This window comes from Helicoverpa armigera, chromosome 9 (genome assembly GCF_030705265.1).
Source record: "Helicoverpa armigera isolate CAAS_96S chromosome 9, ASM3070526v1, whole genome shotgun sequence".
Lineage (NCBI taxonomy): Eukaryota > Metazoa > Arthropoda > Insecta > Lepidoptera > Noctuidae > Helicoverpa > Helicoverpa armigera.
Window position 1 is genome coordinate 6,296,295 of NC_087128.1, and position 25,780 is coordinate 6,322,074.

Here is a 25,780-nt window from a genome sequence, read left to right on the forward strand (position 1 = left end):
GCTTTGCAAGCTCCAACTTATAAATCAATAACATTTCCTCTTTTTTGCAATTCTTACGAATCATTAGTGTTTACTCCGAATGTTATTTTAAATTTAGGCATTAATAAAGATGATAATTGTATAAAAGAGTTATTCAACTTTTCAAAGAGCATACACTGGGACAATTGGCATCATATTTACACGGACGCATCTAAACACTCTTCTTCTGGTAATGTCGGAGTTGGCGTTTTTCACTCCCAATATAATATAGTTCAAAAAGTTAAGCTTCCTCCTGAGTCTTCAGTGTTTACTGGAGAATGCTTTGGTCTCCTCAAGGCCTTAGAGTACGTCCGCTTAATGAAATTGGGTAAGACAGTAATATTTACTGACGCATTAAGTGCTTTGCAAGCAATTAAAAAATATCCTTTTAAATCTAAACCAGTATTTCCGATTATTTTAATCATTAGAAGCCTGTTATATCAATGTATTAAATTAGGTTTTCAGGTTTCCTTAGTGTGGATTCCGGGTCATTGCAATATCACAGGAAATGTGAAAGCTGATCATCTGGCTAGCGAAGCGGTAGAATGTGGTGATGTATTTCCATATATAAACTTTGCTCATGACTTGGCTAGTCTACCAAAGAATTTTCTTTGGGATGACTGGAGTAAGTCATGGGCAAATAGCAGTATCAATAAAGGTAACTATTACGCTCGTATCCAATCATGCATCCCAAAAAAACCGTGGTTCGCTAAATTAAATTTTAATAAAGCTGCTACCAGTTGCCTAATTCGTATGAGAATAGGTCATAATTGTTCCAAGCTTCACCTCGCCCGACTGCAGATCGTTGATAGTGCCCTTTGCGAATGTGGTGAGATTGGCGATTTAAACCACATGTTTTTTTCCTGTCCTCTTCTCGATCACGAACCTTTTATATCAAGTCTTTTATCCTATAAGATTCCTTTTCCTACCTCTATCCCTGTCTTGCTAGCAACTAAAGATCCTAATATTTATAGGGAACTATATTTTTTGTCACCAAAATTTATTTTTGTCATCAAGTTGTATCACCTAATAAATAGATTTATCGCCACGAAATATTTTCGTTCTCAGATAAACAAAGAGTGTTCCCATGTATGAATTACCAAATTATTGTCAATATAATGTATAAAATATGAGATGGATCACCAATAAAATTGTAATGCATTACATGAATATAAACTTCGTTCTTATAATAATAGTTTTATTACTTAAATAATAGCTTGGTGCTCAAAATGGTAGATCTGTCACCAAATAAATCGATTAATCGATCCCTGACTGCGACTGCTTTTTATTTGTTATTTTGTCACCAATACAGTAGTTACATTTTATTATGTTCAGTTATTAAAATAATGTATTCGTTACCAATTTAATACATCAGTTTATTTTTAATGAAAATATGTTCAAAGGGAAGAGGAAGGGAAGGGAGACAAATTGGCGCGCTTTCGGGCCTCAACGAATGGGTTGTAGGTTGGTTATGGTATGGTATGGTTGGTAGGTACGATCATACGATGCTTATTTTGACTTTAATTAAGTGTTTTATTTACTATTCAGCTAGAAATTTAATTTAAATATATTTATACTACCTGTGGAAATTAAGACCCTTGGGGGAGGCACATGGCCAGTGAAGTAGTAGACTCTTTTGGTTGAAAGGATGATGACGACCACCCTACATTTTAATACAATTCATGAAAATTTCTAGTGATATAATATATGATTTATTGGTGATCTCTTTAAATTAGTTTGCCTAAATACTATTAGGACAAACCTATTATAATACATACAAAACCATTTATTTGGTACTTGACCCCATATCTCCATGATTTTCGGTAATTTATTGTGGAATTGATTTTATATTGTTTGGTGATACATTTTGGTGACAAATCTACTATTTCGAGGGCAAACCCTATTATTTAAGAAACACAAAATGAATTAAATTGGTGACAGCTTAAATCATACCCATATTTATATGTATTTAGTAGCATTTATCTCTCTGAATAATATACGTATTTAATATCCTAGTATTCGAATAATCCTATCCAATACCTATCCAAATTCCGTTACCTAAATTTTATTCCATTCCTACCAAGTTTCCCCGTTTTTGTCGGTGGCAATGCGCATATAGCGACTAGCCAAGTTAAAAAAAAAAAAAAAAATAAAAAAAATGACTGACTTCTATATGGTGTTCTAATTTTCGCACATTTTTATTCTATTTACTTTGTTTGAAAAATGCATTTTTTTATTTTTACGTATTTTTCTTTTTTCTTTGTGTTAATCGACATATATTAACCAGTACATTAACGCATTTCATTTAATGTGATTATGAACGACACACCCGATATATTATCGTGCTTCCTTACTCATTCAGTTCTTGCCCATCGATTTTTCGAGTACCTATTCTCTAAGCTTATTATTCAGAAATTTGTCCAGAAAATTTCGAAGCTCTGGCCTTCGGTTGTTAGATTTTATTAGTTCAGAAGAGGACATACATACGTTCTTCATACCTTGTTTTTTCAGAAACATTTATGGGATGGGAGTTATCTGTTCTCCACCCTCAATTTTTTTCTTTTGATTCCCTCGCTATGGCTCACGATTCTAACTTTTGAAATGCTGCGCTTACGTTTTCATTCTATCTTGCTCGGTCATCGCAACAAAAGCAACTTTGCACTCTTGTATAACAAATAACCATATCACTGCTAATACATTTATTTATATCATTAAAAACAGTGAACAAAATCCAGCTTTACTCAGTTGTGAGACAAAGCATGGCCTGGGGCCCGATTCTCTTAAGTTAATAATGTCAAAATCGAATAGAAATCGAATCGCAATATGATCGCAATAGCAGTTTTAACCATATCGGGCATTCTGCTACTAATAAAAGACCAATCGTATTCGATTGACATTTGATTGGTGTGCGATTGGTCTGCTATTTTGGTAATGTTGGTCTATACGGTAGGTTGCTGTACAATCATTTTGCAATCGTAAATCATTTGTCGTAATCGAGTCGGGATCGGATCTCAGTCGAATCGAGTCGAACGTCAATCGTATGGCGCTTAAGTAAAATTGCCCCCGATTCCGACTCGATTACGATTGAATCGTATGTGGCATTCGGCTATTTTTTCTTTGACATAAACGTTTTTATCCTTTTCTGTCATTCAATAATGAATCATTTTGTCTGCAAATGATTTACGATTGCAAAAAGATTGTACAGCAAACTACCGTATAGACCAAAATCATCAAAATAGCAGACCAATCAAATGTTAATCGAATACGATTGGTCTTTTATTAGTAGCAGAATGCCCGTTATGGTTAAAACTATTCGTTTTTCACATTATTAACTTAGGAGAATCGGGCCCCGAATTATTTGATATGGCCATAGTTAGCTTTGTTCACTAGTTGGCCAAGAGTTTTAAATCTGACCCCAAAAAGAACAAAAGACATTCAGAATAACATTTTGCTCTCGCTGATAAAATATGTGTGCAACACGAGAGCAAAGTTTTTTGCTTCTCCTGCCTTCGAATGACTACCATTTGCCATTCCTATTTAATTCCATACACATTTTGGAATATTTCAATTCCACTCTAGAAAGCATTCGCGAAAGTTGCCTATGTTTGATTATTTTTAAAGTCGCGATTGGCACTTTCGTGTAAAATGACTACTGGCTCATATTGGCAACGCAGGCAAATTGAATAATTCAATTTAAAAAGTATGAGGTATATAAAAAATTAAACAACCAAATACATTTTCATTTATATTGAGTAAACTTAGAAAAAGAAGCCTAAAATTTTTCCTCCAAGATGTTTCCTTCTGGCTTCTTCATGGTCCATGATTCCACCACTGGTTGTGAGGACCAGGTAGCTGAAACAAGAAAGTGACAGGTTAGAAATGTCATTAGAAAAGAATTTATCAAGGTTTATCTATTGACTAGGTTTTATTAATGAAATAAACTTGTCCAAAATATCACTCACAATATCCATCAATATGAGAGATATCAATTTGTGACATTTTATTCGATTTAGCACAACATATCAAATGCCGACCAACAATAACCATTGGCGATCCGCGGTAGTTATGCAGATGATACCTTAGCACTTAAAGCAGTTGGAAATACATGGTGTATTACAACTCTTTCAGCACAAATCTTGTTATAATTGTATGTTAGTGTCAAAATGTCTTAATTTATTTAAAATGATTTTGTTATGTAACTAATTAAGCAATCACAACATTTTTAGTAAAAAGCGCTGACATTTAAATATTTATATTTTTTTCCAGAATTCCACATATTTTTTTAAAATGATCTTTCCCCTAACAATGTATAGCCATTTAGTCAGAATTTACTTGTAAATAAATTGTAAATAGAGAAATTAAGGGACGTTGCATAAATGTGTGATTTCTGTAAAACAGACAGATTGTAAATACAGTTAAATCTAGTAATAATATGCTTGACATTTTATTAATATTTAAACTAGCTTCTGCCAGCAGTTTCACCCGCATCCTGTGGGAACTACTTCCCATACCGGGATTAAAAGTAGCCTATAGCCTTCCTCGATAAATGGGCTATCTAACACTGAAAGAAATTTTCAAATCGGACCAGTAGTTCCTGAGATTAGCGCGTTCAAACAAACAAACCCTTCAGCTTTATAATATTAGTATAGATTAAAGTTACTTAGATGTAAGATCTGCTCTCATTCAAGATAAAGAAACATGACATGAATTATCACCAGAAATTACTTAACCAATATTTATCTTTTAACCAAGTATTATTCTTAAAAATATTTTTATTGCTCATATTTATGTATGGAACTGCTGTGTTTTCAAAAATTACTGACAAAATTGAGACCAAGAAAGGTGGGTGATCAGAGTGCTTATGTATACAAATGACAACTTTTTTTATATCAATGGAAACTAAATATTTCCGGGATTCCACACATATCCAGCAGGAGGATAGGTATATTGATATTATGAGAAGTTAGAAAAATTTACATCCCTTCACTTTGACATCAATGTTGTCACTATACTTAAAAGCAATACTGTTACACTATACTGCAGGCTCATATAAAATACCATTGCTCTTTACAGTATATAAAACTTAGAGGCAGTAGATAACTTACCCGAACTGTCGTGACGGTAGCAGGTTAGTCCACCTCTCGATGTCATTGATTGGTACGTCGAAGCGGGGTGAAATGACTCCACATTTGTTCAGTCTGCCGGTGAGATTGACGACAATCTTTCCAGCTCTGTGGTCATCGACGATCTCAAACTCGCCGATGTAACCGTGCTTCATCATCACAGTCAAAAACTTGACGATAACTTTGGAACAAGGCCGGATTAGCACTTGTCTTTTGCCGCGCTTCTCGGCATTGTGGATTGATTTGAGGGCATCACTCAATACGTTCATACGCACCATGGCTGAAATTACAGAAATGTATGAGTTAAACAACGAGTCCTAACCAACAAAACCGCAACAAGGAACTTCACATCTGCACGAAGAAATGTCAAAACACCGTGAACCGTCTGAGGTTATCACTGATCATCGATTCTTTTAACTAAAATATAATGCAGAACGTAGTTCACAGTAACTACTTTGCAAAATTACATACTTTCTAGGTATTTAATTGCGTTAAAAACAACGATTACCTAGGATTTAATATCCGCCTCAGCGAACCGAAATGACAGAACACTTCGAAAGAAATAATTTAGTGATGTCCGATAGGGGGAGCAAAATAGAATCGCCTAAAAGTGGAAATTATCTACTAAATGCAAACATATGAATAAAATAAATGTTGTTTTGTTGATTTTCAAATTATATTAATAAAATAAAATATAATGGTAAGAGTTAAATTACCAAGTATATGTGAAAACGTTACAACTCGCACAACAATCACCCAGTAACGCTGAATGAGTGATTTCTTGCCTTAAACCTAGTTGTTTTGCCTATTTTGACAGTATAAATAATTATCAAACTCGTAATTAATAAATTTTGAATTTATTTCGTCTATACTCAATACGTCTCTTATAATTTTATATCACACAAGTGATATTTAAGTTCTTTTTGTTACATGGCAACAAAACAAATCGACTAATTTTGCAGCCCTACTCGTGTGAATGAAATATTAAATGACCGAAGCATTGAATGAATGAATGACGGTTGCCTCGCCGCTTTTGTTCCGAACCCGATTGCAGCCGAAGTTTACCGAACAATCCGAACATACAACAGAGTGCTCGAAGAAACGAAACAAAAAACATATTTTTGCCGTAGTACCCGTTTTGCTCGTCAAGTCAAGTCGCGTCCTTCGAGCGATTGTGCCACAGAGTACTTTTTATATTATAGGTGGATAAAGCACTAATAGGGATAAAAATCTGGAAAAACAAACAAGACACCGAAAAGCACTTCAGCGCAAACCGGCAGCCAAATTTGTTTGATTGACAATTTTTGCATAATGTTGCATGTAGAAAATGGATTTAATGTTGCCAGTAGAAAATAAATTCTTGAATTTTATTTTATTTCTGGCTAATTGATAATAAACATTAAATTTTAGTAATTGCTTCAATATGCAACTCAAAATTTTTATTATTTATTTTTTTATTTTAGCTGAAAAAAAAGATAGGGTAAGAGTAGAACCAATAAAAGATGTGATAGCGCCCTCTTACACACCTAAGCATAACTACTACGCAATCGCGCATCATCGTCATTACAAATAACGCCATCTATATTTCAGTTTCTTTAATATCTTACATTATAATACTACCAAATTAAAATGACACTTCCATGTAAGGACCTCAATGTATTTACTGTCTCACTTCATTTTGCAGACCTATAATGATACGTTTTCTCGTTTGCCACTATTAAGATTGTCACCCCTGGTGCCACAGAGTACTTTTTATATTATGAAAGATTGTGCAATGAAGTTCATGTCATGAAACTTTCGAAGTTTGTAAAACTTTCAAAAAATGATTTAAAGATGTTTTTAAACTTTTAAATAGTGAATTCAGTGAAATTTAATTATGTGAAAGGGTATATAATCTCTTCATTTATATATATACAAAGTTGAGTGAACTTATGAAGTTGTGAGTAATCCCTACCTTGCCCATGCAAGGCGAGCGAATTCCACAGGTGAATAACGAATGTTGTGGCAACTAAAATCCTAGCAACCGAACGAAAATGAGCGGATTCTCTGTAGAGTTTAATTGAAGTACAAAAGTGTTTATTTTATTCAAGGAAGATGTAGACAAAAGTGTGAAACACGAACAAGAAGATTTAACGTGTCATGGAAGAATTAGAGCGGTGGTTCAAGATGTATTGCAAACAGTTTTTTGGCACTTTTATCATACTATTTTTCTTCTCCATAAATCCCATATCTACAATCAACACTACAGGTAAGTTGTTATTAGTATGTTTTTATCGGAAGTCGCTTACAATAAAAAAAAATGCATTCTATTGTTATAATTTTCGAACTCAATCAGTTCAAAGTACTTGAGCAATGCTTTAGTTTCATGATAGTTTTCGTAGCTTTTTAAAATATTATTTTTATTTACATAATGGTTATAGCTTCTTTACAGAAGTTTAAATGCTTGCTAGGATATAGTTTCTCAATTAATATAGACTAAACAACAAACTTTATTATAGTTTAATTTGAATGTTCTTAAATTGTCAACTGCATATGAATGAAATTAATGAGGTGAGAGGGAGGACACTTAATGAACTTCTATAAAAAAACTTACAAACTATAGTATTTTTACTATTATATATGATATGAAGGTTGTATTTAATATAAATAGTGAAGATGTAGGAGACACAACAGACCTAAAAATACTTGAAAAAGTTGTGTCTCCATAAACATCTTCACTATTTATATTTATTTATATAATTATTCAATATAAAATGTAAATACAACTTTGTCTAGTTTAGCGCTACTAGCGGTGCCTGAGAAATATCGAAGTACATACTTTTTATCCATCTACGGGAGGTAGCTCCTAGGATGAGTGTGTAATTGCAGGGAACAGCTAGTTATGTAATAATTTTAACTTTTAAATATGTATTTGTTGCAAAAAACATTGCTGCAGTGTTGGGAAATTTGAATCCTTAATAGGGACATCTTGACATACACATTTTTAAGAACTATTTTTTTTTTAATCTTTTATTTTTAGAGGCTTAAACACTACTGCGTTATGCCAGCCTCATAAGGTTTAACACAACTTAAATAAAAAAACAAATAAAATCTATATAAAAATTAGTAACTATGTAGAGGTACTTGTATTACCCGTAGTCCTCAAGTTTATATTGTTCAGCATGTTGGTTATGCGTTTAGCTAAACAAGAGTAACACCTCTAATGAGCTAAACATGCCCAACTTAATAGACAACTGATCATTGCAGTCAAGCATTTATTTACCAACCGCAGCAATGCTTAGCTCAAACTTATGATCTATCTAACGGTCATTAGGTACCTACTTGTTTGAGTAATTATGAGACGAGTAAGGGGATAATAAGCCCAGCGCCTCACAAATACACAATACCTCTCTGTGGTAATTTCCTGTCAGTATAACTGGATGCATTCGTAACAATAAAAGTCAGACAGATGTGTAGTTACAGACAGCCAATTATACCTCCAATGGCTTAATCTGTGACAATAAAGAGCATTTATTAGAGCTTCTCAAAACAAAGATGGAAAAAATTAAAACAGATTGTCTCATCTATATACGAATGGGGTCATCGAATAATCAATAATTACGATTTCTACTAGCGTCCATTTAGCTCAGAAGAAAACTCTGAATCCTTATAATGTTACTGTGTTGTTCGTTCATCTGTCACACCCCTTAATATTTCATGAACGCATGAAACTTAAATCTTATACTCAACAGTAACTGACCCTTGAAAAAATATTAAAAAATACAGTTGTTTATTCATGAAAAACACTTTCGACTTTGAGAATCGAAATTACCTAAACCTATTGATTGTCAAAGTAAAATTATACCTATTGGTTATCAATTCTGGAGATGAGTTGAAATCAATCACTTGAAAGGTCTTGTTGTGCACAATGCATAAGCAGTCACTAATATGTTATTTTATTTTTTAAATATACTACCTAAGAAGTTTCAGAAAATACCGTAATAAATAACGTGCCTGAACTATTCACATTTCACAACAATTATACTGTAAACACAGGGAACCCTCGGAGTTCGGCGAGGTTCGGCGAGTCGCACTTATCCGGCTTTTTTTACATACAATTTGACTCATGTGTTAATATGATAATCTACACTTAATACCAATATGGATTTAGAAATTATTGCGATTTAAATAAGTTATCGTTGTACATATTAACTAATATTTACGCTGTTGCGGGAATGCTAATGTATTACATCAAGTTTGGCTTAGTGTACCACAGAACCTCTCAATCAAAGACTTTAATGAACTTCGCTAAGTTAGAGTGGATCTAAAATATTCAGTTACGAATTACCGCCAGTCCCCCATAACTCTCCTGTTAATTCACAGGCAGGTGGTTAATTAAACGTCTGTCATTTATATATGAGGAACTTAAATTCTAAATTATACTGAAACTTTACAGTGCCAAAGTAATAAATTGTAGAGTTACAACTTATTTCATGACTCTTACATAGAAGGGAGTTAAAATTAAAAAGTCGTAAGTGCTTAGTGACTTTTTGAAAAGCCAAAACTTGGCAAAATATGAGCAAATTTAAAATTCACTTTTTAAATGAATGCGTGGCATATTCTCAGCAAAAATGGCGAATCGGTGAAAAGGACTTACTCCGCCAGGATCTGAGGACAAGATGTTTCAGAAATGCATTCACGGGCACGCTCCCTTAAGTGCGCGGCTACAAAAACCTAGGGTAACCATTGTGCACATTGCGGTTACTTAGAAGTCTAGAAGGATAAGCTTAGAAAGTCAAAAATATTTACTAGGATACCCTATACTATGAGGTCTCAAGTTATATAAAACTCTCCTGTTATCTGAAAGTCTAATCTAAAAAGGTTATATACTATTAAAATCGCATTAGACGTTCCTTGGACTACGTACGTGAAAATATTATGCAGCTAAAAATATGGCAATAATTTGCATACAATAATATAACTTCGCATAACTGTAGCCATTACTTACGTCTACAACATTTCCTGAGCTATGGTAACCCTATCGCACATTACGAGAATGGCTGACTTGCTCATGTATTGCCAATGATTTCCGTTCAATACACGTGTAAGTTGTAACTTTTTAAACCCGCATATCATGAAACCTCAAATAAAATAAGTTCCTGATAGTAATTTTAAAGAAATTCGAGCTGACGGATCCAAGCCCTATGAATGGTTAAATGTAACCCCATTTCATTTTATCGACTGATATTCTTCTAATAAGAAGGAAACAAAACTCAACGAAGCATTAAATAAACTGTATTCTTTAAAACTAAATAAAACCCACTCTCTCCCTACTAAATCCCCAATTAGATTGAACACTCCCCATCGTAAATTGAAATGGCCGGCCTCAGCAGCTAGTTTATTTCAAAGAGAAGGATTTTGTAGTAAGAAAGTTTACCCTCTGAGGCTAAAACCCGGCGACGAGGACGCGCAACGTGCGCGAGTCGGCGGTAAACATCATCATAAAAGCTCTAGTCTCGCAAGTACGTAGCTACTACGGGAACCTCCTGTATGGGGTTATTAATATTAAAACACCGCGAACCGCGTAAATACAGGCAATGAAGGATCTGGCCTTTACATAGGTCCTACTTTACTGCAGAGTTGAAACTTCGTGACGTGATTTCACAATGAAGTACGTATTACAAGGAAATGCTTGCACAACAATTAGGGCTTTACAACTACAGTCAATTACATGAAATTCATGTCCAGTACTTTGCCCGTTTTTTCTTTATTTCTGTATGAGTCTCCCTGGCTCCACAAGCCCGTGTGGCACGGATTTGAATGCGCTTATTAATCAATTTTACTCAACCTTTATTAAAACTTCTGAAAAGGCATCTTTTTCAATTAACTTTGATGTCTTATCATCACCATGGTATTTATAGAACTCTTTAAGTAGGTAGGTTATTTCGGTCAACCGATGAGGTTGTAGTGAAGAAGGGTGCAAGTGTGCTGGCCGTTCCTAGAGGTAGAAAGTGATTTGTGTTTAAAAATCTTTGTATTCAAAGAACGAACTTGGACATAATGTTTTCATATCAATATTTTATTTTGTACCATGTACCTTCGTCCAGAAAAACTTCTGTGATACAATTACATAATAGCGTACCTATATATTTATTCATTTATTCAATTTTATGACGACACTCGAACGGATGTGGTAGGCAATTCCCAGAAGATAGGATAGTTTTGGGGGACTATAACCCTAGCGACCCTTATTCATTATTCAAGTTATGCGACAAATCTTAACTGTATTTGTTTGCAGACACCCACAAAAGGTAACCCACGAGTATCCGTCAATATTGACGCCGAAAAGTTACTTTGTGTTGCCGTAATTAGTAATTTAGATCTGATCAGACCGCCTCTCCGTTTATAACGAGAATGAAATGTTATAAAATGTTTCTGTATGGTAAATAATCACATTAAAAATGTATTTTCACTAGACATCAGTGTCCATTTAAACACGAGTCCATTAACTCGTATTGTTTGGCCGTCGCCTGTTGATCGATCTGATCGGCAATAAGCCAATCTGAACATGACTCCACCATCAACACGCTGTTGTTAACGTTTTCAATTTACTTAATCATGGATTGATTTAAAAATGTATTACAGCATAATGTATTTTTTCTAGTAAAAAAATAACTTTCGATTTCCTTGAATACTTTCACCGGACTGTTATACCGTTATTTAGAGTAATCGCAAGCTTAAATGTGCACTATTCCTACATAAATGGTTAAGGAAATGTTAAACTTAGGTATATGAGTCTCCGTTTTCGAACACAATCGTATGGAGGAATAAAAGTACATGCACAATTAATAAATAATACTTTGCACAGCAGCATAAATTATGATAAAACACATTTTATTTAAAACTGATGAACAACCAGAAATACTTTGGACTAATGCCTCTGTTGGGACAGTAAAAGGCATTGAAAAAACCGGCCAAGTGCGAGTCGGACTCGTGCACGAAGGGTTCCGTAAATTACAGTTAAATCAACCTATCTCAAAAACTATAAGAGATACTTTGATCAAACCAAAAATCGTTGAAAGAGTTAATTAGCATGCATCACCTCTATTTTTTTTAGAATTTTATACCCCGTAGTTATAAAAATAGAGGGGGGGGGACATACTTTTTACGACTTTGAGAGCTGATATCTCAAAAACCGTTCACTTTAAGAAAAATGTTTTTTAGAAAACTTTATATCATTTTAAAAGACCTTTCCATTGATACCCCACACGGGTATGTACATCGAAAAAAAAAAATTCATCCCTCAGTTACATGTATGGGGGGCCCCACCCCCAATTCTTTTTTTTACTATTTAGTGTCATATTTTTGTAGCGGTTCATACAACACATATTCCCATCAAATTTCATCACTGTAGTACTTATAGTTTCCGAGTAAATCGGCTGTGACAGACGGACAGACGGACAGACGGACAGACGGACAGACGGACATGACGAAACTATAAGGGTTCCGTTTTTGCCATTTTGGCTACGGAACCCTAAAAACCATTACGCACCGTATTTATGGAGCCTAACGCGATACAATTAGGTATAAATTATACATACTTAAGTGCTATGGCGTGTTGGTATTATTTTACAAAATACACATTACCCGAGCAGATATACGGGGGCAACGATATGTCCGCCGACGGGTACTTCATGAAAATATGTATATTGGAACTAGCACACCTTGCTCAAACAATTTCGCCAACACTTTCAACTTATTAGCAATATAAACACAAAACAAAATTATTTAAGTTCATAATTCCTAATATTTACATATGCTATATATTTTATGGAGATCCGTTGCTTTGCTTGTACTTAGCGACATTTGTTTCCAACACACGGTGCTCAATTAACAATTAATTAAATATAAATGACGACTGAGCAAGACGTGAGCTTTCTTGTTGAAATTTCGTACATTTACGCAAATAGAAATCGATATTATTTTAACTTCTGTGCAATATGTTTCAACTATGGATAAACTTATGATCGGTATCGTAGGAGAGATAAAGTAGAATCACAATATTTGCCTCTAAGAACAAAATACTCAAAACCCAAAAGAACTTGGAGAACAGATAGAAAAAAGAATGTGAGCTTCTCGATAGCAGTTCTTTGATCACATCTAGGAAAGAAACACCAGCATAATCGGATTTAGGGAAAATAACCTTCATAGAAAAAGGAAAGAGTAACTCAGTTGTTGTCTTCTGGAAACGCTTGATTGATAAGAACGAGCAAAATGTCCTACCTACTTCTGTATTATTTACCCTAAGTAAGTGAAGAAATTGCACCCTATTTAGTAAATATCCACCACCAATAATAATGAGACTAAGGTTCTAAAACTTTTTCCATACTGCAGAAGTTTTGCGATGACAAAAGCCTTCAATCCTTTTTGTAGTAGAGGTCAATGAATCAAGCTGGTCAATATGAATCATCTAATTGAACAGAACAACATTTGTAGGCGCTGTACCGGGTTAATTGTGTCCATGATCGAATTTCAAAACAGGCTCCATCTATCAATATAGATATTCAAAGAAAATATTCACTTGTCGCAATCATAGTTGACTAAACACTGTGACAGTGGTTAGATATCTTCGATTAAATCGATCCCTTATTTTGATTTCCTGATGATTTCTTGTATTTTGGCGGCTATCTTACCGAAACACAACCTAACAATTTTTCTTATTTGACTGTCAAGACCTATGTTGATCCAATTTGTCTTGTTACGCATATTATAATTACTCTGCTGGTCGGTTTTACTCCTGCCATCCACGCAAATTTCAAAGGACAAGCATGGGATTTTAGGATATTGTGGAAAGGCCAGCAGAAACCCATCTAAACTTGCAATTTAACGGTCATTAGAAACAGCAACCATTATAAAAGAACCTACGTTCTAATAATAGATCAACTAAAAACTCTATACTTCATTGAGTTTTACATAGGTGTTAGAAAAGGTCGGGTTCCTGTTGGGTACCTGTTGATGATGTAGCGAACGGCTGACACGAATAAAAGGATCGATTAACTTCTATTTTTACTCATGGTCGTGCGGGCGGCAAGCTTAACGCTCTGCTGCTTGGGCCCTGATAAACAAAGGACACTGGGAACGTAGGATGTCTAACAGCATTTTTATGTTCACGCAATGCCTCGTCATCTCTTAACGTCATTTTTCGATCAATTATTCTTTTTTTCAACTTGCATGATATTCGACATCCAAAATTGTTAACCTTATCGATTGATCTTTGAGTTAACATTTTTTTTTTAATAAAAAAATATTGTTTTAAATATGAAAAACTTTGTCCCGTGTTTTTTGATTAACCACTCTCATAATATCCCTGACCTAATTTCCTATTAAAATCAATACACACTTTGTTAGTTTAGGTCAAGTATAATATGTATGTGTAGCAGGATGAACCGTAAAAAAGAATTTATGTCGTAATTAAACCTGGTTTATATTTTCAAGCGACACAAATATCGCTGCAGAAGTATCAAGAACATCCAACAAACAGCATTGTGTTTTGAAAAACTTACAATTACAATAATAATGTCTATAGAACCACACTTGCAACATCTTAACGACAAAGTACAGAATAATGTCGCTACTATAGACAACTACAAGCATCGTGTAGCACCATAAGTTGAACAATTACTACACATTCACGTACTGGAAATTTTACTGGAATACAGATATATAGAACGTTCCTGTCCCGGATAATTTCTTAGTTTATATATTTAATTGTATTATTATGTACACAGTTGGTGAGAGATAGAAAATAGTAAAACAATACAGTCCTAAATCAATGCTTTTTAGGCTGCGGGATTATTCGAAAGAATAACCGCGGCCCTGATACATAAAGGGCTTCAGAAGGAACATTATGGTTTTTTAAGAGTGTGACACGACACTTCCTCACGCTGCTAATTTCGCATAAAAATGGGGCACTGCTTGTTTCCTAAAATATAATCGAGCAGATTCGCTATGGGAGAGTTAAAATAGCCTATGTAAAAGAAAATTAGATAAAGATATTATCGTCAAAAGAGTAAAAGAAAAGTTTCTACATGAACTTATCTTCTTATCAAGCTAAGACGGTTAACAATTGAATAAATTAAACGAACAATCTGCGACCTAGTTAAAATAGGCATTTAAGTACAGTTTTCCACTTAAAATGTGGTAATTTCAAAACGTGGTTAGAGAACATTAAAACTCTGTGTTACACTCTTTACATCACACACGCACGTTTAAATTATACGAATGTATACCTAATCGCTCTGAATTCAACTAGTATGATGGTACGATAACAGAAGCCTTTAATGCCATTGCTTTGTTTGTGGGTATATCCGTACTCAGTGTTCATGGTCTGGGAAATGAGCCGTTTTATTCGCTATAATGCTCGCTGCGCTGGCGTCGACCGGTTACTGGTGTGTTGTGCTGTGGCGAGCCGTTTGTGGACTGCGGTCAAACTGCACACGTACCTACATCAAGAATCGGCCACAGAAACTCGCCGAGAGCAGAACAGGAACATTTTGAAAGACAACAAGTCGATTCTTTGTGACTCAGCTTATTTGAGTCCGAAATTCAACCCGACCAAATTATAGCAGCTTTGACCCGGATGAATCGACTACACTGACGTCTATTTACATTGCTGAGGCAAAAGTTTGCAATTAATTAGGTACTGAATCAACTTGTTTCTACATTCTTCGTAGAATAGCTGTAAATAACAATTGATACTGTTTATAAATCGTGGTTGCGGCCATAATTAAAATATGCACAAAACAAAACAACTCAAACTTAGCAGAAAAAAGTAGCGCATAATTACTTACTAGGAAATTATCCTCATACACTGAGTTTTACCTTGAACAAGGACATTTGTAAGTCTTCCTATAAAGGGACCTAAAGCTAATCGAAGGGTTTCCGTACATTGACGTATAAGTAAAACCATGCCTGTCGCCGGTCATATGGGCGAGCGGCGTTTGTGGCACAAGCTCAAGTTACCGCGTGTTATTTACAACCTGAATTACAAAAAACAGGAAACGACCTAGGTAACATATTATGGGATTGGATACATACAATACACGATTAGAAATTCTTATTTGGAAATATCGTCCATGTACACGCCTCATTTCCTGATTTTCACGAGGCATGTCACTGCAATGGCTCGTGAAAATCAGGAAACAAGCATTTTTTATAAAACCTAGGCTCTTGATTCCATGCTAAAATGACTTTATGTAGGACTGAACGTCGCTTATTACTTAGTATGTTAGTAGTCGATGGCTTCGACTAAACGTGCCATAGGTGTGAGTCACGTAACGGAAACGGTTCTTTCGATATTGATGTCTTAGCTTGATGCGTTCCCATGTTTTACTTTTACATAACCTCGCTTTTTCTTTGAAATGTACTTGAACAACTGTAATACAGAATATTTTTTACTGTTCTTTGTAATTCAAATCCCTTTATTGACAAACATCTGCGTACCGAGATACCCAGGAGGCGCAGCTAAATTAAACTTAGTTAAACGACCATTTTATTCTATATGGAAACTCTTAAAACCTTCTGCTGGCAAATGCGAATATTTTTATTTCAATTTCCTATGAAATTAAACTTCGGTTTTTATCGTTAAGAATTCAACTATAAAAGAAAGCACTAAATAGTATGTATAATTAAATACTCTTCAATGTTACTGTGAAAGTATACTTATTTCAGATTAAGTTGTATTTTTACTAACTAAATTAAGTCTCAATTAATTATTTCATTATCTCTGGAAAAACTATGTTATTTAATCTTAAACGTGAATATCCAGAGGAAAACAATTGAAATTAACAATTTACCTAATTTAACCGTAAAACTGTGAACAGAGGAAAACAATTAAAACAACGATAAAGTAAACCTACGTATCTATATTTCCCATAAAAACTATTCGTAACGTTCAGATTTTGACATTTTATATTTTTTTTTACTTCTGAGAAATTACGACGTTTAGCGGATCAGTTATTACGAAATAATATTAGAATCGATCGGTGCACTGAGATTATTGAAAACTAATATTTCGTCCTTCCTTATCAGTGGTAATAAAGGTAGTTGGTATTTTCACCAAAACTAACGAAATCGAAATTTTCATTTTGTTGTAGATATACCTCCTAAGTGTTCTAATGACCTAAAAGTTTGAGTGAGCGTATCTTATCAGTTTATCACAGTAGATATTGCCAAATTAAGATAGAAGAGTGCATACTACGTTGACACGTAGCAAGCAATTAAAATGGGCGGCACTTGTATACGATAAGAACTTATGTACTTTTAAAAATTTATCTTAAATTTTTTAAACTAGAAAATCAGAATCCGAGAGATCTCATATTTTGTAGTTAATCTTTAAAAAAACCTATGTATTTGTTTTTCATTGAGGCCTCGAAAACGAGTTAATGATGAATCGCATTTTACAAGTAAAACTTTTTGACCTGTATTGGCCAAATGTCAATTACAAAAAAATTGCCATAGCTTACTTCATTAAATACGCTTGGAATTAAATTAAGAACTTGGAACTTAGTATTTTATTATGAACGCTTTTAAACTTAAAGCCAACCTCACAGTTTGAGTTAAATTTACGCATTGGCGCTTAACTCGAAGAGCATTATTTTACTAATTCAACCCCTTACGGGTTATTAGATTTAAATAACGACCGATATTCAAGCGGCAGTCCAACTCAAAGTTTGTTTGAGAACGTATTAAAAGTTGTTGTTGGAAAGCGTTTAGCAAGAGCAACATGTACCCATATTGTTTTCAATTATTCACGAACGACTTTTCAGAAGTCCAACAAAAGGGAATGTTCTTCAGTGCCATTTACGGGAGAACAAACAAAATCTTATTAAGCGATTTTAATTACTCGTCATAAATGTGGTCCATTTTTACGATGACTATAAAAAATACTGCAATCGATTCTAAGTCATTCAAAAAATACAAGCAGTGGTTCAGAAAAAAAATTCAGATGAATATAAACATCCATTTCATTTAACACCACATATTTTTCTTCATTCACTTTTAACCAACAAAAATAATGCCTTACTTCACTTCCTTAATGCATTACACATAGTAGAAACTATTTATTTATGCATAAGACTTTTCATCTCTGCTCTGGCGGTGGTCGCTCGTTTGGTATCAATTAAGCTATTGTGTATGTTTCCTACTTATCTTTGAGAAATGTTTCGGTAAACTTTTAACTGCTCCCGTTTAGGGAAAGGCTAATGTACGCTAACTTCAAACCGACGGGTATGATACTCAACACGTGTTGACTGTTGGTAACTGGGTCAGTCAGGCTCACTGCAGTCAATCAAGCGCCGCGGTAAAAAATAAACAAATTCACTTTGTATTTAAATTGCATCAGCTTCACTGATCATGATAACGATTATAAACTTGATTAAAATTTATGCAAATGGATTATAAAAATTTCGCTGAATATCTGTGGAATCGGTCTACTTAAATAAATTGTTTTACGCTAACTAGATTCGGTTACACAACCTGCTGTCTTGATTACTTTCATTTTACCCAATTGGTCCTTTTCGAGAAAATTCCTAAGGCGCGATGGTGTATACGAGGTACCAAGTTACGGAGGTCCGAAACCGTTTTGTCTTTTCAGTCTATATCACTCACAAAAAAACAAAGTCTTCCGCTTCGGAAGTAAAGATATAGTATAGAATTGATATCCGAAATTCCCTGTTTCTTCTTGGCAATCTCTGTATTTCCATACCTTCTTTATCCCTGCAGTTCTGACAGCAAAGTTATGGAAGATAATGTGCGTAGTTTGTGTAGAGTCTTTGTATTATATGAAGTTTTTGTACACCATACAAACATTTTATGTCCATCAAAAGTGGAAGTCGCCTGCCAGTGACAGTTGAAGACATATTTTATTTATAAGCTAGCTAGTAAAGCAATTGTCATCACCGTCAATATTTTGAATCTTATTATACATTCAAAGAACGTCCAAAATTAACATGCTTACACGATTGTCTTAACTAACTTATTAGTAGTCTCTACTACAATCACAGCTCAAACAAATATGGTTATAGTGAACAACGCCCGTCTCGATAGCTGATTTATAAAAAATATAAGGCCATTTTGCCAGGTATTAGGAGCGCAAAAGGATTTATGAAATTTATAGGCCGGCCGCTAAATTATCCCTCTGAGAAAATTACTAACGAAAAGGGTCAACTATATGTTACAATCAATGTAGGACAAGTGTCATCCATAAGGATTTACCTGTTAGATGTAGCTATTGACGTAAAAACTTCCAACTTTTATCTCGGAACAAAGACACCAGATATTTTTGGAGCTTACTAACACCGATCTGTCAACGGCGTATTCAACGTGTTTAGTACCGATTTATTTCTTTTTCCTAGTTACCCTAATCGAGGCGCAGTATTTTTATCCATCTGTTTTATCGTGAGTTCCCATTACCATTTCGACCGAGGATTGGTGTGGAAATATGTGTACCTACTTTATAAAATGGGGATTGGAATTGGAGATGTCAAAGATGTTTCCTGTATACAGCTTTACTTATTATGTTCTTTAATTTATTACAAATATCAAATAGATTACAAATATCTTATTTAATTCTAGTTCCATTCAATCTCAGGATATCAAATTTTCTTCAAATACCAAAGTGGAGAATAAGTGCTTGCATTTCAGTCTAATTCATTATCAGCACCGCATTACGGCGTCCGTCCACTGGTAGCGTTTTTGATGATGGGGAGATAAATCCGGTCAACATTCTTTCCATATAAATTCTAAAAGTGATTTGAATGACGTCTTTCTCTTTTTTAACTGAAATAAGAAATATTAATGTAGCCTATAGGTATCGAAATAAGTTACGATATAATTTAACAAAGTTCTTTAACAAAATATTCATTTTCAGTACAAATGCAACCACCGAGGTTTAGTATGCAACCCTCTTCATCAAACAGTATCGTCAGAGAAGGCACCACCAAAATCTTACAATGTTCTGCAATGGGTGAGATCATTATTAATATTATTTCAAGTTATATTGCCTGGGTACATAATAAGGAAATAAGAACATTCACTTTTCCGAGAAGTGTGAAGTGCCCGGCATGCGGCATCATTAACAAATTTGTGTACCTTATCGCAGGTTATGACCCTTCACTATGAAAGAAACCTCATTCTTGAGATAAGCATTAGATCTCGACAAAAAAAATAGCTCATTATTAGTGTCTTATTTTGGTTTTGTATAAAATATGATATAGCTTATTTTGCTAAATATTTTAGGCATACCACAACCAATGTACAGATGGTTGAGAAACGGTGTACCGCTCAGTGATTATTCATCAGAGCTGTTTTATAAGATTCATAATACCCAGCGACAAGACGCCGGAGCCTACCAGTGTATAGCTAAAAACGACGTCGGAGCAATATTCAGCGAAAAGAACAACATTGTCGTCGCGTGTAAGTAAACTTTCATACATCTCTTTGTACTTTCATGTGTCTCTTTGTTGTGGAGGCGGAATAATCTTGGAGAAAAAATATTTTTTGAGTCCTGGAAATACTACTATTTTGTATAAAAACAAGTTTAGTCAAATCCTAAACAACTCAAAGCCAAGAGTGAATATTTTAACAGAGACATTTGTGTGGTTTGAACGATAGAATAACAACAAAATTCTATGTATTATTCAAATCTGAACTTATTTTTAGATATGGGTGTATTTGAAACTATTACTGAGACAGTAATCACTGCTGAATCTGGAAAAGCGGCGGTGCTAGCGTTTCCTAGGATAGAATCAGAACCGCCGCCGTCAGTCATATGGCAAGATGAAAACGGTGCTCTCAGATATGATCAGAAATATGCTGTCACTGATAAACACGAACTGGTCATACTATGTACTTCACACGAAGATGAGAAAGCGTATAGGTAAGATTGCATATTTTTATAAATGCTGACGACATTATTCCTCTATCTGTGTGTTGGAATAATTTGACAATTTTTGCAACCCCAAGGTAATTTAGAGTTTTATAAAAATATTTTCTTTCAGAGTGCGTGCCATAAATACACAGCTAGGAAAAGAAGAAAACAGTCCTTACATAAAACTTAACGTTTATGGAAATGACAGCAAAGAAATACCACCAGAAATAATAATAAAACCACAAGACACGAAAATAGTAAAAGGACAAGAATACACAAGTTTATACTGTATCGCAAACGCTAGACCTTTACATGAATTAGAAACCTTATGGTTTAAAGACGGGATAATGATTGATTTAGCTGGAATCACGTTCGACTTAAACGATCAGTGGAACAGGACTCTAACTTTAATATCGGCCAATTTGACGCACACTGGACAGTATACATGCCAAGCCAGATTAAAAACTGGAGGATACGCCACTGTCACAGCTTCAGCTTTTGTTACGGTATTAGAAAAACCAGTATTTTTGTCCAATTTGAAATCGGAAACATTTGGCGAATTCGGTAGTACCATAGTACTAGACTGTAACGTTCAGGGTATTCCGTTGCCGAGTATTACTTGGTACAAAGATTCAAAGAAAATCGCTAGTGTCGGAGCTGACGCCGAAGAGTCTGATAATCCAGACGCGGACGACGGCGGTGGCAGATATCGAGTGGAAGTAGACCGCTCACTCGTCATCAACAACCTGAAAATGGAAGATACTGGGATATATCAATGTATTGCCAGCAACGAAGCCGGAGAATCTTCTATTTATACATGGCTGAAGATAAAAAGTAAGTTGTTCACGGCTAATAAAATGTCAACAAAGCTATGAAAAATTGTTAAAACTAAGCATGTGAATTGATGTTTTGATGTATCATAAAATTTGTAAATTAAAACTTGAATAGGCATTCATTCCTGCCATTCGTTACCCGTCGCGTAATTCGAGTCTACAACATAGACTTGTATGAATTAATCCGTCAGGCTCTGTAAGTCTCAGGGTCGTTCGTTGTCATATTTTGTGTGTTTATTTAGAAAAATAACAATGCTGACTAATTAACGTATGCTACTATCGTGCAGTGAAGGACAATAGGCGGTTGCCACGAAGTCACATGAAGTTAATAAGAATGAGGACCTCAGATAAAAAAGCAAAAACATTCAGATTTGACACCGGCAGTAAGGAATTATTGTCATTTAGCACAAACACTTTTAGTATAGATGTTTTTTTTTTCAGCACAGAGTGATGATTGCTTTACGAATCCAAATTGTTCTTCGCCTTAGGTGACATGCAATATTTTGGTTATACCGACTTGTAGTACTTATTTTGTTTTGTATGTCTTAGCGTATTAGATTATCCTGATTTATTAGGTATTGGCATATATACGTAATCCATAGATAATGTACCCACTATCTACTTATTGAAAAGATTAGTTTTTAATACTATAGTTTTATGGCATGACTATCTTTAGACATTATATACTTATAATATATTTCACATTATATAAACACACGTAAAATAACTAACCCGGTGGAAGAAATATAACATTACTACTTTTATGTAGTAAAACCCAAGAATTTAACGCGCATCCTTATAAAAAATTCATTGATTCCCAGCAAAATTGTTGTAGAACCCGGACACCTGCGCGGCTTACTAAGTGTTGCTGCTCAAGTTATGGTGTTTACATGTCTATCCACCGTGAAATTAATAAATACCTGTATTATATTGTACTGATTCAAATTCCTAGTAAAGTACGTTGTATCACAACTAGACATTCGTTAAAACTATGCGAAGGAAATATTGTATGATGAAAAGCTTTGAATAACCATTTTATATATTTCAATTTACAATATTCAATGCACTTCTAATATTTTTTGTACTTTATACATATTTATTTATCAACGCATGCAATTTTCACGCTGGAAATGAGGTGTCACTGTTTTGTTTTTATACATAAAGGTACTAATACTAATAAAACAAACATTGTTCGTAAAATTATTGAATAACCCGCTAGTTCGTGTTCTAACTGTGTGCGTGTGGCTTGTAGCGTCCCCGCCCATAATGCAGAGTCCGCCGACCAACCTGACCGTGCTCGACGGCAAGGACGCCACTGTCACATGCCGTGCCGTTGGAGCACCCACTCCCAACGTCACCTGGTATTTTAACGGTAAGTAGTAACTTCTAAGGGTTAATATTACTCCCTCGTAAACAAAATCCCACGTCAATAGCCAACATTGGGAAGTTGAATGCAATTTTTTTTATCCTTCCTGTTTTTACGAGTCTGAATTTCTTTACTGAGGTAAATAATTTAAGAAACGAATTAATTAGCTCTGGTTTTCTATATTTTATGATGCAATGGTCTATTGTTAAAATACCACAACTCTTACAGATTCAATAATCGTAAACTTATCGGCAAGGCTGCAAACACTTGAAGAAGGCGACCTGCTAATCACAAGTACTACGACCGCCGATAGTGGAAAGTATACCTGCGTTAGATCAAACGATGCTGGGAACGTATCCGGAGAGGCTTATCTCACTGTACTAGGTGATTACTTCATTGTTACGTGTCATTTAATACTTTATAAACAATTCCGTGTCAGGCAGTTCTCGTTAATAGTTCATGTGTAATTTTCCCGTAATTGATAGACTCGCGGTAGTTATAAATGTATGAGACAGCCGATAAGATTGGATTTATCAATGCTTCGATATCTTCATGTTCTTTTTTTACTTTTTTGTAATATATGGTTTAAATTGCTATCGTCATGTTTATCATCAGTTTTTGATGATAGTCGTATTTTCGTTTTACCTTAATTATTTCGAAAATTACATGACTAACAATTTGACCTAATTCTAATGCTAAAGGTAGTGAGCCAATATTAACTGACTATGAGATTCTTTTTATATTTTATAGGTATCTAACCAAACCTAACCTAATTATTTATAAGAGCTAGAGAGGTTAATGTCTAATCGTTGCTAAGGATATGGAAGGGAAGGTAATATAAAGATCCCGGATTCGAAGCCAAAGATCGAAAAGCCAACACTACATGGAGATTTATCTTTAAAAGTCTGTCTTAATTTTCATCCTTTACCGAGAGAAGGGATCCATCCTATGTTCTAGATCCAAGCGAGAAAATATAAAGTTAGGATTGTACCTAAAGCTTGGGGTTCTTTGGAAACGCCGAGCTTCACTGAAGAATTTAACTGACTGAATCTATCAGCCTACTTCTAGAGAATAAAAAATACATACACGTTCATACAATATTTGTTTAAAAAACGTTTTATAGTCTTACTAAACTGCCTACTTAACTATTTACTTAAAAATGTAACTTGGTTTTCATAAGGTAGGTAATAATATAATCACGAGCTTTTTTGATATTTTGAGCAAACAACTTTAAAGACAAAAGGGAGGGAGATTCTTTTTCTTAAACCATTTAGATAACATCTCCTGAATGACGACTAAAACCGTCTAAGTGCACAAAAGATAACCCTTTTCAGCGAGATTTTGCTTAATAGGGTAAAAAGTATTTTTTTAAGCCTTTTTTATTAAGAGAAGGACCTATTAGTAGAATTAAATAATAGTATATACTTAATTACATTGATCATTGTCATTATTATATTCGTAGTAGATTCTACAAATATGTAACTACTTATATGGTTATTTTTCAATAACTGCGGAACCCTAAATGCTACTTTCGGTTTTCAGTGAGAACGCAAATTATTGCTCCACCTGTGGATACACGAGTGTTATTGGGTCACACAGCAACGCTACAATGCAAAGTATCGAACGACCCGAATGTGAAGTACAATATTGATTGGTTTCACAACAAACAGTGAGTTGGGAACAGTTTTATTGTTTTTAGCTTCTAATAAAAGCTGGTGATGTATGATACTGATATAAACGTATTTATAGGCCAATGACAGCTGGTTCCCGCGTATGGGTGTCAGCAGACGGGGCACTGCAAGTGCAGGCTGTGCGAGCCAGTGACGCGGGCGAGTACACGTGCGTCGTGACGTCACCAGGCGGCAACCAGACCCGACATGCTGTTCTGTCCGTCATCGAACTTCCTTTTGCTCCTACCAACGTCCGCGCCTTCAAACTGGAGGCTGCGTCACAGCGAGCCGTCAACGTCACGTGGACACCAGGTTTTGACGGAAATTCTCCCATACAAAAATTCATCGTACAAAGACGCGTCGTTCCCGAGTTTGGTAAGTCTACTTCCCAAACCCAACATTTGTAAAGCTATTAAAATATAGAGAAAAAAATAAACCCTTTTCTACTGTCACTTTAGGACCGACACCAGACCCACTACTGAACTGGGTAACGGAGCCGGTGAACGTGTCAGCAAACCAACGATGGGTCCTATTGACTAGTTTGAAAGCTGCTACATCATATCAGTTCAGAGTATCAGCTGTTAACACAGTCGGCGAAGGTCCTGCTTCTGACCCTACCGATGTTCTGACATTGCCTCAAGAAGGTACGTGAATTATGTATCTAGTACACTTTCATCATGTTACTTGAATTCTTAACTAAATATAATTGGTGGAACTAGCGTCTCATTGCGTGGAACGTGCCTATAGCATTGTAGCTGTTTTATATATTATGGTATCGATTCACCATACATAACCGTCATCCAAACTGCACCTGATAAGGAGTTCCATAGGGCAAGTTCCCCTTTTATTTGAAACTCGTTATC

General features: G+C 34.8%; 2 protein-coding genes across 5 annotated transcripts in view; one reads left to right on the plus strand and one right to left on the minus strand.

Annotated features, from left to right (window-relative positions):
• Window positions 1-3,750: 3,750 nt before the first annotated feature.
• On the minus strand, window positions 3,751-5,808 carry LOC110369993 (small ribosomal subunit protein uS8A). Its single transcript, XM_021325678.3, has 3 exons — window positions 5,650-5,808; window positions 5,124-5,421; window positions 3,751-3,870 (listed from the first exon to the last, which is right to left on the minus strand). Exons 2-3 carry the CDS (start codon window positions 5,417-5,419, stop codon window positions 3,777-3,779), a joined length of 390 nt encoding a protein of 129 aa, XP_021181353.1. The 5' UTR covers window positions 5,420-5,421; window positions 5,650-5,808; the 3' UTR covers window positions 3,751-3,776.
• Window positions 5,809-6,912: 1,104 nt separating this feature from the next.
• The window catches only part of LOC110370033 (protein sidekick), a 31,759-nt gene continuing 12,891 nt past the window's right edge, over window positions 6,913-25,780 (plus strand). For 2 of the 4 annotated variants that reach the window (XM_064036336.1, XM_064036337.1), the window contains exons 1-11: window positions 6,913-7,389; window positions 20,050-20,145; window positions 20,418-20,594; window positions 20,841-21,057; window positions 21,179-21,882; window positions 22,169-22,264; window positions 23,134-23,253; window positions 23,476-23,631; window positions 24,790-24,916; window positions 24,997-25,292; window positions 25,376-25,561. In XM_064036336.1, coding sequence (XP_063892406.1) covers window positions 7,281-7,389; window positions 20,050-20,145; window positions 20,418-20,594; window positions 20,841-21,057; window positions 21,179-21,882; window positions 22,169-22,264; window positions 23,134-23,253; window positions 23,476-23,631; window positions 24,790-24,916; window positions 24,997-25,292; window positions 25,376-25,561 — 2,284 coding nt within the window. In that variant the 5' untranslated portion in view covers window positions 6,913-7,280. The remainder of the gene's footprint in view (window positions 7,390-20,049; window positions 20,146-20,417; window positions 20,595-20,840; window positions 21,058-21,178; window positions 21,883-22,168; window positions 22,265-23,133; window positions 23,254-23,475; window positions 23,632-24,789; window positions 24,917-24,996; window positions 25,293-25,375; window positions 25,562-25,780) is intronic. The other 2 variants (XM_064036335.1, XM_064036338.1) reach the window with 2 other exon arrangements.